Raw genomic sequence first — 11,622 nt, 5'->3', positions numbered from 1 at the left:
TACCTGGGCAGAACCGGGCTCCGGAACCAAATTCTGCCCCAGGGCCTCGGCAGCTGCTTGGGCTGAGGGGGCAGAGCTGCAGTTTTGCGGGGTGTCCCGGCCCCCTCCGCTGGCCAAGTGCCCTCAATGCACCCGGCAATTCCAGAGCCCTCTGCTGCCACTGAGCGCTGCCGAGTCTTGTCCCCCGCTCCCTGGTCAATAACAATCCCCGGCTGTTCTCCCACAGCGATCTCAACCCGCTTTACTGAGGAGTGCAGCAGCATTGTCTCCATTGCGGATATGGGGAAACTGAGGCACGAAGGGGCGGGACGGGGGGTGACTTGCCCCAGCAGTCACGGCCAGTGCCAGAATTGGAAGAGACGCCGAGACCCACTCTAACCTTCCAGCCACTAGGCCACACCATTGAGGCTGGGCTCACGGTCTGCACCGACCCACCTGGGGAGAGATTTCTCCTCTTTAGGGCGATGGCAGCATGCTCGGGGGGGAGGGGGAGCAGCCCTGCCTCGCTGCTATGGAGCTGTTCTTCCCAGGGTGCCCCCAGGGGGTGGAGAAAGCCGAGAGCCCAAAGGTCAGTGAGGGACCGTGCCAAATCTACCCACCCCACGGGCAGCAGGAAAAGCCTGCAGAGCGGGGCCCTTGGTGCGTGACCGTGGAGATAAACCCCTCTGTGCATTGATCATGGCCCCTCACGGTAAGGCCGAGAGCACAGGGACCCACCCTTCCCAGGCTGGGGGGTGCTGGCAACAGAGGGAGTTAGGCTAGGTTCCTTTGTGGGGGGTTGCTGCAGGAATGGGCGGGGGGAAGCTGCCGGGGGGCTCCAGTCCATTGATGTTCATGGGGGGCCAGCCCTGGCTGCCAGGGTCAATGTGCAACTGCCATAGCAGGGGCCAACCCAGTGAGTTAATCAGTGATCGGGGGCAGCCTGTGGCTGGCTATAAGGCCCGGGAGCCAATAGCTGGGGGGCAGTGCCGGACATCTCCTGAGGCAGTGGAGCCGTGCGGGCCGTGCTGACCCCAGCCAAGGACGATGGAGCCTGGTGCCGTGTTGATCACGGGCTGCCTTCTTCTCCTCCTCTTCCTCTTCCTCTTCCGAGCCTCATCAGGCCAGGGCCGAGGGCGCCTCCCCCCGGGGCCAGCCCCCCTGCCCTTGCTGGGGAACCTGACCCAGAACATCCTCCCGCTCTACCGATCCTACCGCTGGGTAAGGAAAGGGGCTGGGCTCGGGCGCCGGGACTGGAACCCAAAAGCCAAGGCCAAAGGTGGCTTCCACTGCGGGTCTGTCCGTCTGGCATCCATCTAGCAGGCGTCTTGGTTTCTATCCGCAGGTGCAATTGAGTTACCTATTGCCCTGCACACCCCTTTATCTAGCCCCAGACCCACCCCTCTATCTAGCTCTCCGTCTCCCAGCAGCCCCTCAATCAAGCCAGCCTAAAATTGCCAACCCTTCAGGATTTTTCCTGGGGTCTGCAGGAATTAAAGGTTAGTTTTTAATTAAAGATTAGGTCACGTGATGAGACCTCCAGGAATACAGCCAACCAAAATTGGCAGCCCGAGGACCCATAGTGGGGGGTGGATCGGGGTGTGTGGCCAAAGCACTATGCGGCTATTCTCTTCCCCTCAGGGCCCATAGGGAGCGGATCGGGGGCGTGGCCGGAGTGCAGTGAGCTGTGGCTATTCTCAGCCCCCCCCATGACCCATGGGGCAGATCAGGGGCGTGGCCGGAGTGCAGTGAGCTGTGGCTATTCTTAGCCCCCCCCATGACCCATTGGGCAGATCGGGGGCGTGGCCGGAGTGCAGTGAGCTGTGGCTATTCTCAGCCCCCCCATGACCCATAGGGGGCGGATCAGGGGCGTGGCCAGAGTGCAGTGAGCTGTGGCTATTCTCGGCCCCCCCATGACCCACAGGGGGCGGATCGGGGGCGTGGCCGGAGCACACTGAGCTGTGGCTGTTCTCTGCCCCCCAGGGCCCATAGGGCGTGGCTCATGAGTTACAGCAGCCCTGAGGCTGGCCTAAATTACCCTGGGGGCCAGGCAGGGTACAAGTAGCACAAAGGGGCTTAAAGTTGCTTTCCCCCCTCTCTGCCCTGAGTGGAAACTGAGGCTAAAGCCACCATAGGTAGAAACAACAAGGTCCCCCAGTTCCTGATTAACTCCCTCCCATGCCACATTTTGCTGTCTTACCCCTCCCCCTGCGATTCCCACCCCCAGCTCTGCCAGGAGTATGGCCCCATCTTCACCGTCTGGCTGGGCCCGAGGCCCGTGGTGGTGCTGTGTGGGTACGAGGTGCTGCGCGAAGCCCTGGTGGAGCACAATGATGAATTCAGTGGGCGGGGGGCCATCCCCTTGCTCAAGCAGCTGAACCACGGGTACGGTGAGTGTGGGCCGGGGAGAGTCTCTCTGCAAAGCCCTGCCTGGTGGCATCACGCTGGCTCCGCTGCCTCTGTGGCTTTGTTAACCTGTGGAACTGCCTGCCACTGGAGATTACAGTGGGCTTGTAGGATTCAGGCAGTGTGGGCTACCAGACAGAACACTGGCCTGCTGCATGACCTCAGGCAAGTCACTGGCACGGCATGCCCTGTGCCTCAGTTTCCCCACTTTTGACATCTACAGATGAAAAGAGCCAGGGATTGTCCATAGTCTATGTCAATGGGAACATCGGGGCTGCCACCACGCCCAGAGCCAGGCATCATTTTCCCTCAAAACGGGACTTTTGGGATTAAAAACAAACAAAAATTATTATTATTTAGTTGGTATTTTTGCTTTTCCATCGCAGTGAAAATTTCTGCTTGGAATTTAAGGGTCTGTGGGGGGGGGTGTTGATGGAACCCTAAAAATTTTCAAAAAAGTGCAACCAACCCCATGCCCTCCCAAATTTGATTGGTCAGGCAAATTTTTTTCATTCTCTGTTTGCCCTCCAAAGAGAAAGCCCCTGCTTTGGCCTTTTTTGTGAGGGGGTGAAAGGGGATGAAAAACCTCAAATAATTGTATAAAAAACCTGTGGCTTTTTCCCCCTCTTTCCCTTTCTATCCAAAATGTTCATGGGGTGGGGGACATTTCCCAACTAATCCCAGGGAGTGGCTGTTTGTGTGACCCATGCTAACCTAACGCAGTGGTTGGGGGGTCTAATGGTTAGAGCCGGGAGGAGGGGTGGGGGGGGCCTGAAAGCCAGGGCTCCAGGGTTCTATTCCCAGCTCTGGGAGGGGAGTGGGGTCTAGTAGTTAGAGCAGGGGGCTGGGAGCCAGGACTCCTGGGTTCTATTCCCAGCTCTGGGAGGGGAGTGGGGTCTAGTGGTTAAAGCAGGGGGATGGGAGTCAGGACTCCTGGGTTCTATCCCCAGCTGTGGGAGAGGCACCAGGGCCTCTGTTAACGACATTAGATGACGTCCTCACGGGGCTGTGGCAGGATTAGTTAGCACCAATGGAGAGCGCTGGAGGCAGCTCCGTCGGTTCACCCTCACCACCCTCCGGAACTTGGGTATGGGCAAGAGGCCGCTGGAGCAGCGGGTGCAGGAGGAGGCGTGGCACCTCACCCAAGCTGTGGCTGACAAACAAGGTGAGCAGTGGCGCGCCGGATGCTGCCACACGGGCACTGGGCAGCAGCCTCCGACAGTGAGCCTCGGGCAGCCACCGGCGAGTCCTGGGAGCCCTGCTCTGGAAGGGAAGTGTCAGAGTGGTTAGACCAGGGGGCAGGGGCTGTCAGCACTCCAACTGTGGGGGGGAGTGGGGTCTAGTGGTTAGAGCAGGGGGCTGGGAGCCAGGACTTCTGGGTTCTATTCCCAGCTCTGGGAGGGGAGTGGGGTCTAGTGGTTAAAGCAGGGGGATGGGAGTCAGAGCTCCTGGGTTCTATCCTCAGCTTTGGGAGGGGAGCAGGGACTAGTGGTTAGAGCGAGTGGGAGGGGCGGGGGGCTGGGAGCCAGGACTCCTGGGTTCTATCCCCAGCTGCGGGAAAGGAGTGGGGTCTGGTGGTTAGAACTGAGCGAGCTCGCAGTCCAGACTGCTGGGTGCTATCTCTAGCTCGGGGTGGGGGGAGCCAGGACTCCTGGGTTCTATCCCCAGCTCTAGGAGGGGAGTGGGGTCTAGTGGTTAGAGGGGGCTCCTGGGCACTGTCTGGTTTCCCCATGAGGGGCTTGTTCCCTGCTGTCTGCTCCCCCCTCGCCCCCTTGTTGCAGGGCGTGCGTTCGACCCTGGGCCTGACCTCACCCGGGCCGTCGCCAGTGTCATCTGCTCTGTGGTGATCGGGACCCGCTTCAGCAGCAACAGCGAGGAATTCCAGGAACTCCAGCGTCTCATCACGTCCTTCATGTACTACTTCCGTTCCCTCCCGGCACAGGTACCCGGGGGTGGGGGGCCCCCGACAATCCCAGCCCCTGAACACCAAAGCAGCCGCTCGCTGGGCTGCGGCCCCGTCTCTATGGGCCCGTTCCTGAGGCCGGGACGTACCTTCAGCGGGTCGGGAATTCTTCGACAAACCGGTTTTCCCTTGGAAAACGCCGATTCCCTGGCCCTGGGTGCGGGAAAAGGCCTGTTCTGGTGAATTCCCCACTTCCAAAAAACTTGTCCCCTCTGGCGCGGACAGTTTTTGAAAGGAAAAAGTTCCGGGGTTTTGCGTCCAAATGACTTTTCGCTCCCAAGCCTCTATTCATTTGTCGCAAAAGCAAACATGGACGAGGCGGGCGCCAAAATGGACCTTCCGACGGCCCCATGCTGGAATTTCTCTCAGCCCCGGTTTGGGTTTGTGAGGATTTGTGAGATGTCCCGATGGAGGGCAGGACGTTTGTCCTGCTGCTCACTGGACGGGAAAGCCATTTCCCAGCCAGCTCTGCTCAGCAGCCTCCGTGGGGAAACTGAGGCAGCGAGGGGTGGTGCCTGGGCACCGGGACGCCCAGCAGATGAGTGGCAGCGGTGGGATGAGAACCCAGGGCTGCTGAATTCCAGCCCAGTGCTTTAGCCTCTCTTCTCCCTCCCTGCTATTAAACGGTCAACCCCTGGCTCCACCCCATCTCTCTGCTCCCCCCCACCCTACCCCCCCAGCTGTACAATATCTTCCCAGGTATCATGCACTTCCTGCCCGGCCAGCACAGGCGGATCTTCAGGGAATACAAGCGCCTCAGAGACTTCATCCGGGCCCAGGTGGCATCCCACCGGCACAGCCTGGACCCCAGTGCCCCCCGCGACCTCATCGACTGCTTCCTCCTGCAGCAGGCCAAGGTGAGGGGCGTCCTGGGGGGGCAGGAGGAGTCAGCGCCCAGTGAGCAGCTGGGTAGGCGGTGGGGGAGGGGACCGTGGCTGGAATTCAGTTCTATTGATGGGGGGGGCGGGGGGTTGATGGGATCCTGTAGCTAGATTCCCATAGATACCAACACCCCCACCTATCCCTCTGCCCACCCATCCATCCCCATGGACACCCCTCTACCCACACAGCCCCACCCATCCCTCCACACATACACACCCATCTCCCCATCCATCCCCATGGACACCCCCCTACCCACACAGCCCCACCCATCCCTCCACACACACACACCCATCCCCCCACCCATCCCCATGGACACCCCTCAACTCCCACATCTTCCACCCATCCCCCCATCCATCCTCATGGACACCCCTCTAACCACATAGCCGCACCCATCCTTTTGCACACACACACCCATCCCCCCATCCATCCCCATGAACACCCCTCAACCCACCCATCCCCATGGACACCCCTCAACCCACCCCCCACCCATCCCCCCATCCATCTCTATGGACACCCCTCAACCCACACATCCTTCACGCATTCCCTCACCCATCCCTTCATCCTCATAGACACCCCTAAATCAACCCATCCCTCCATCCCCAGACATCTCTATGTACCCACACCTCTAGCCACCAATCCCCCCACCCATCTCCAGACACACCCCTCTATCTATCTAGCCAGTCACTGACCCTACACTGGTCACCCTATTACCTCTACATGGACTCAGGCTGTCTCTCCTCCAGCTCTGATTCCAGCCCCGATGCTGGTTCCTCCCAGCCCCCTGGAGCCAGGCCAACTGTCCCTCCATCTCCCCAAGGCCGGGGGCCGGGAGCCTGGCAGCCTTTGGCCGGGCAGCTCTGGCTGGCAGGGGCGCCCCTTGCCCCGGGTTGCGGTGGAGGGGTGGGATTTGCTTCACTGGGGTTCCCCCACCCTCGGCCCTGTGCTAGGAGCGAGAGAAGGAGCAGACAGAGTTTGAGGATGAGAACCTGACGGTGCTGGCCAACTCCCTGTTCGTCGCTGGCATGGAGACCACCAGCAATACCATCAATTTTGCCCTGCTGGTGCTCAGCAAGTTCCCGGACGTGCAAGGTGGGTGCAAGCGGCCGAGACACACTGGCTCCCTCCCCCGGCCCTTCCCCAGGGGGCCGTGGGGGGGGACCCTGCGGATAGTCCCCAACGCTCCCTGCCAGGGGGACCCCAGCTGGCATCAGACAGAGGGCTCCATGCTCAGGCAGGTGAGGGCTCCTCCGGGCTGCTCTGGCAGCAATAAAAGGGTCTCAAAAGGAGGGGGACCAAACCCCGCCCCGAGGATCCCACCCTTCCATCCCTCACATGGGGGGCCACCCCAGCCAGGGTGAAGCAGATGCAAGAACCCTGCTCCCAGTCACGCAGGGCCCAGAGAGGGCGGCTCAGGGGCATGGCTAGAGCGCACTGTGCTGTGGCTATTCTCTGCCCCCTCTAGGGTCCATGGGGGTGTCCTATGAATTAGAGCAGCCCTGAGGTTGCTCTGCATTACATCGGGCACTGGGCAAAGGGGAGAGCAAAGGGGACTTACAGCCCCCGCATCCCAGTTCCAAGGGCAGGATGTGGGAGACAAGAACAGGGTCCAAGGAGCGAGAAGGAGGCATAGGGGAGAGGGTGCAGGGGAAGCGCCCCCAGCCAGGCAGGACGGAGGGTAGAAGGAGGTAGGAGCTCTGCCCCTCCCACCCCCACTTCCGATCCATCATGGGGAGGCCATCCAGTGTGGGTGAGGGTAGAAAAAGTGATGCAAAGGATCCTGGAAAAAAATGTTGCTGTCCGGAAGGGGGGCTGGCCATAGGGGGTGGGGAGAGACAGTGGGGGCATGGGTGAGAAGGGGAGGCTGGCTGAGGAAGGAAGTGGAGGGGAACACACATGGGGGGAGCCCCCCTTCCCTGGTATGCCAGGACCACACGTGTCTTCTTGCAGCGCGGGTGCACGGGGAGCTGGACAGGGTGGTGGGCAGGGCCCGGCCCCCAGCCCTGGAGGACCGGCTACAGCTGCCCTACACCAACGCCATGCTACATGAACTCCAACGCTACCTCGACCTGGTGCCCATGAACCTGCCACACGCCACCACCCGCCCAACCCCCTTCCGGGGGTACCTCATCCCGCAGGTGAGACACACACGCCCCCCTCCCTCAGCCAGCGCTGACCCCAATGTGGTGCGGTGGGTGGGGGTTCACTGGTCCAGCTCTAGCTGAGGAAATGCCACCCTGCCCCCTTATAACTTTCACTTCCCCACGCTGCTGTGCCACTAAACTGCAGCTGCGTCCCACCCCAGAGGTGGCTACATCTCAGCACCAAGCAAGGGATGCCTGGGCAAGCAGCTGCCCCATCCCACCCCAGAGGTGGCTGCCTTTCAGTGGTGGGAGAAGGGATCCCCTAGCCAGCTTGGTGATGAAATGTTGCACGGCCAGCATAGGAGCAGGACATTCTGGATTCTCCTCCCTGCTCTGCTGTCCATTGTGTGACCTCGGGTCCGTCCCTTACCTGCCCCTCAGTTTGCCTCTTTGGGAAAGGGACATAGCGACCCCTTGGGGCTGTTATTTTCTTTCCAGTCCTATTGACGTAAAATGCCTAAAACCTCACACTGTCAGTGTCTTGTCCCCATCCCCCACCCAGGGTACGACCATCATCCCTCTCCTAGCCTCGGTGCACTTCGACCCAGCCAGCTGGGAGACCCCGGAGGATTTTAACCCAGGTCATTTCTTAGATGAGAACGGAGCATTCAGGAAGAGAGACACGGCCATGCCCTTCTCTGCAGGTAATGGGGACATGGGTTCGCCTCCCGTCTCTTTCGCGTGCGTACACACAGAGCAGGGCTCAGCCCCTCTAGCAGGGGGCAGCAGGGACAGGGACACACCCCCCCAGCAGAGCTCAGCAAGCAGGAGAGATGGCAGAGGCTCAGGGCCGTTTCAGTTCCAAGCAAAGACCCATGCAAAGGCCTTGCCAGCCTCTCACCTGACCTACGACCAGGGGGAGCAGCCCCGGGGATTTCAGCGGGTGAGATTGTTACTACTGGGTCCTGCTCCGGGCGCGTACAACAGAACACAGCTGCACCCTGGGGCAGGGACTCAGGACACCTGGGTTCTATCCCCTGCTCTGCCAGGTGACCTGGGGCAAGTCATTTCCCCCCCTGCTCTGTGCCTCAGTTCCCCCCCCCCCCATTTCCTGTTTCAACTGGGCGCTCGCTCGGGCAGGGCCTGCCTTTTAAAACCGCCGCTCCCCCTTGGAGAGGGGACCGAGAAGAGCCCCTAAAAGGCCCCGCGGGCTGGAGAAAAGGTGAAATGGGAAGAGATTGAGCGTCTCTGAAAGAGACGACGTGCCCCTGGTGTTCGTAGCTCCTTCTCAGGGGCTGCTGCAATTTCCAGCTGCTTGCTGGAGGCAGGGCCCCGGAGCGGCACCACAAGACCCAACCAACGGGCTTGTCCTCTTGTCCCCCCTCCAGGGAAGCGCATGTGTCCCGGTGAAGGGCTGGCCAAGGCGGAGATCTTCCTGTTCATAACCACCCTGCTGCAGAGCTTCACCCTGGAGCTGCTCACGGACCCCAGGGCCATCGACTTGGCCTCGCTGCGGAGGGCTTTCCGGGGCCAAGGCCTCACTTACAAGCTCCGTGCCATCCCACGCCCAGCGTAGAGTGGGGCAGGGAGGGAAGAGGACAGACCCATATGTCTTCCATGCTGGGGTCCCTGGAGCCACATCAGTCCCTCTGGGTCAGCTCCTGATCTGATTTACACTGCGGTGCACATCCAGAGCAACTCTCCTTTCACATTAATGCTCCCGGGCCAGCTCCTGATCTCATTTACACTGTGGTACACATCCAGGGCGACTCTCCTTTCACATTAATGCTCCCGGGGCCAGCTCCTGATCTCATTTACACAGTGGTGCACATCCAGAGTCACTGTCCTTTCATACCAATTCTCTCTCCTTTCGCACCAATGCTGCCAGGGCCAGATCCTGATCTCATTTTCACTGTGGGGCAAATATTCCGCTGACTTCTCTGGAGTAGGAGCCAGACTGGAATCGCAGTTACAGACGAATGTAAATCTGGAACACATTCCTGGATGGCAGCGGAGTGAGTGAGTGAGATCAGAATCTGCCTTTGTGAATTCAGATCTACACACCCATGATGCACATAGCATGCAGCTGTTCCAGGCTGGAGCTTGGCCCCCTGAGTTCTAATTCTGTCTCTAACACTGGCCTGCTTGGGCAAGTCACGTCTCAGCTCTGTGCCTCAGTTTCCCCTCCCTAATAATTAACCCTGGTATGGCTAGGTTGTGGTCAGCACCTTTGAACCTGCTTTGCCTAGTGCTGAATTCTTCTGGATGTGTTTCCCCGAGAGCCATCCTCAACGTTCAGCCATGGTGTCTCTGGCTCACGTGTGCTGTCTGCTTGTAGTTCACTTATAGAAATGCCCTGGGGGTGTTTCTCAGCATTGTTGCTCACTGCGCTTCCAGAAAATTGACTGACACAATAAATGGAAGAAAAGACCGGAACGCTTGGCAATGTCTTTGTATGTTTTGTGTGTATCAGTGAGACAATGGGGAAAGACAAACCGGTTAATATCAGACATGTGGAAGGCGGGGGGTGGGTCAGACTTTGGGTAACTCACTTCTTGTCTCTGGGCCTCAATTTCCCATTGCCTGTCCTGCGTCTCTCTTGTCAGTGTTTTGGAGGCGGGAACTCAGCACCAAGTGATCAGGGAAGTGGGTCAGGTGCTGGACAGGACTCAGGACCCCTGGGTTCTCTTCCTGCCTCTGAGCGACCAGGCCCCGCTGTGTGCCTGTTTCCCCTCCCACCTTTTGTCTATTGAGACTAAGCTCTTGGGGGGCAGGGGCTGTCTCTCACTCTGTACCTGTGCAGGATTGCGCCCCACTCTCAACCAGGGCCAGTAGGTGCTACTGTAATATACCTAATAAACACCACCACCTACCGCTTGTCAGCAGTGGATCTCAAAGCGCTTTACAAAGGAGGACAGTGAGGAAACTGAGGCATCGAGTGGAGAAGCAATTTGTCCCCGCACCCCACATGCTTAGAAAAGAAAATAGCTCCCTGCCAAGGGGCAGAGAAGTGAAGCCCTGTCTTGGGTTAGAAAGCATCATCTTCGAGCCAGAGACCGGTAATTTTCAATATGGCGAAAGGTTAAGTATCGGCCGCACTGTGGATCTGTAGAGAGGCCACGGCACATGTGGGTTTTTATTAACAATATAGGGAAGGCGCGGACTCAAATGAGTGGATGACACAAAATGATATGTTTACTTTAGCGAGCGCTAAGAGATGCCGGCGGGGAACTGATTGCTGAAGTGCAAGCGAGGGGATGCTCATCACAAAGGGCAATTGGAGCTGCGCGCTCAAGCTGATGAGCTCTCAGTAAAGAGTGAGCATGCAGGGAAAACCATCTTGCTGCCAGCTCGGCGAGACACAGCCGCTTGATGGGCATGGCGAAAGTCGGAGGGACAAGCAGCTGGGCTGAAAGTGATATTGATGATAGCATCACAGAGGCGTAGCTTGACCATCCCCGCAACAGCAGCCTGCTTCGGTTCAGCAACAGGGGAGCTGGAGCAGAGATGAATGAAGAATGGTTGAAAAGAACAAGGCCGTTCCGGGAGAGAAGAAATCAGAAGGAACGTGACTAGAGGCGTGTACAATCCAGAAAGGTAGCTGGGCGCCCCGTTGGCTCAGATTATTGTCAAACAAGGCACTGATCACTTGTCAGAGTCGCAGGCTGCCCAGGGAAATTGAAAGGCAACTAATCGAAGGACCGCACCATTAACCTGTGGAACTCACCGCCACAAGATGTCACTGAGGTGGAGAGCTGGTATCCTCAGGACTGCACAGTGCGGCTGGGCTCGCAATTTCCTGATCACTCCCATCCTGCTAGCAGATAGAGCAGGCTTATGTCCTTGCTGCGCCATGCACATCATGGGAGGTAGAAGCAAGGGCTACACATGTACCTAGATAGCAGGGTCACCCAGAGGTATGTCGGGTAGGATAAAAATGTACTGAAAACAAACACACTCCTAGGAGGGAGGCAGTGGACAGAGCACTGGTCTTGGACTCAGGACATCTGGGTTCTAGTCCACTGGTTTGCTCGGCAACCTTGGGCCAGTCACTTCCCCCCCTCTGTGCCTCAGTTTTCCCCATCTGTAAAATGGGATCTCAATACTGGCCTCCTTTGTAAAGCCTCTTGAGATCTCCCCTCTGATAAGATTGAGGGATTATTATTAGCTGGGCAAGAACTACCCTACAGGCAGGTTTTGCAATATTTGAAACCAGCATCTGTCCCTCCAGAATGGGGGGCTGTCTCCTGGAAAGCAGGGATGCTAGAAAAGGTTTACTGATCATGGCAGACGAGCCTAGCTCAGCGTGAG

General features: G+C 58.7%; 1 protein-coding gene across 1 annotated transcript; it reads left to right on the top strand.

The window, feature by feature from the left end:
* The first annotated feature begins 939 nt into the window (after positions 1–939).
* Positions 940–9,743, top strand: LOC119847395 (cytochrome P450 2C23-like). The gene is made up of 9 exons (XM_038382179.2): positions 940–1,200; positions 2,207–2,369; positions 3,401–3,550; positions 4,167–4,327; positions 5,029–5,205; positions 6,178–6,319; positions 7,178–7,365; positions 7,874–8,015; positions 8,700–9,743. The coding sequence occupies exons 1-9, from the start codon at positions 1,027–1,029 to the stop codon at positions 8,885–8,887; spliced, it is 1,485 nt and encodes a 494-aa protein (XP_038238107.1). The 5' UTR covers positions 940–1,026; the 3' UTR covers positions 8,888–9,743.
* The last annotated feature ends 1,879 nt before the right edge of the window (positions 9,744–11,622 follow it).

This window comes from Dermochelys coriacea, chromosome 23 (assembly GCF_009764565.3).
Source record: "Dermochelys coriacea isolate rDerCor1 chromosome 23, rDerCor1.pri.v4, whole genome shotgun sequence".
Taxonomy (NCBI): domain Eukaryota; kingdom Metazoa; phylum Chordata; order Testudines; family Dermochelyidae; genus Dermochelys; species Dermochelys coriacea.
The sequence above is the reverse complement of the archived record's forward strand: the minus strand, read 5'-3'. Positions and strand labels throughout refer to the sequence as shown.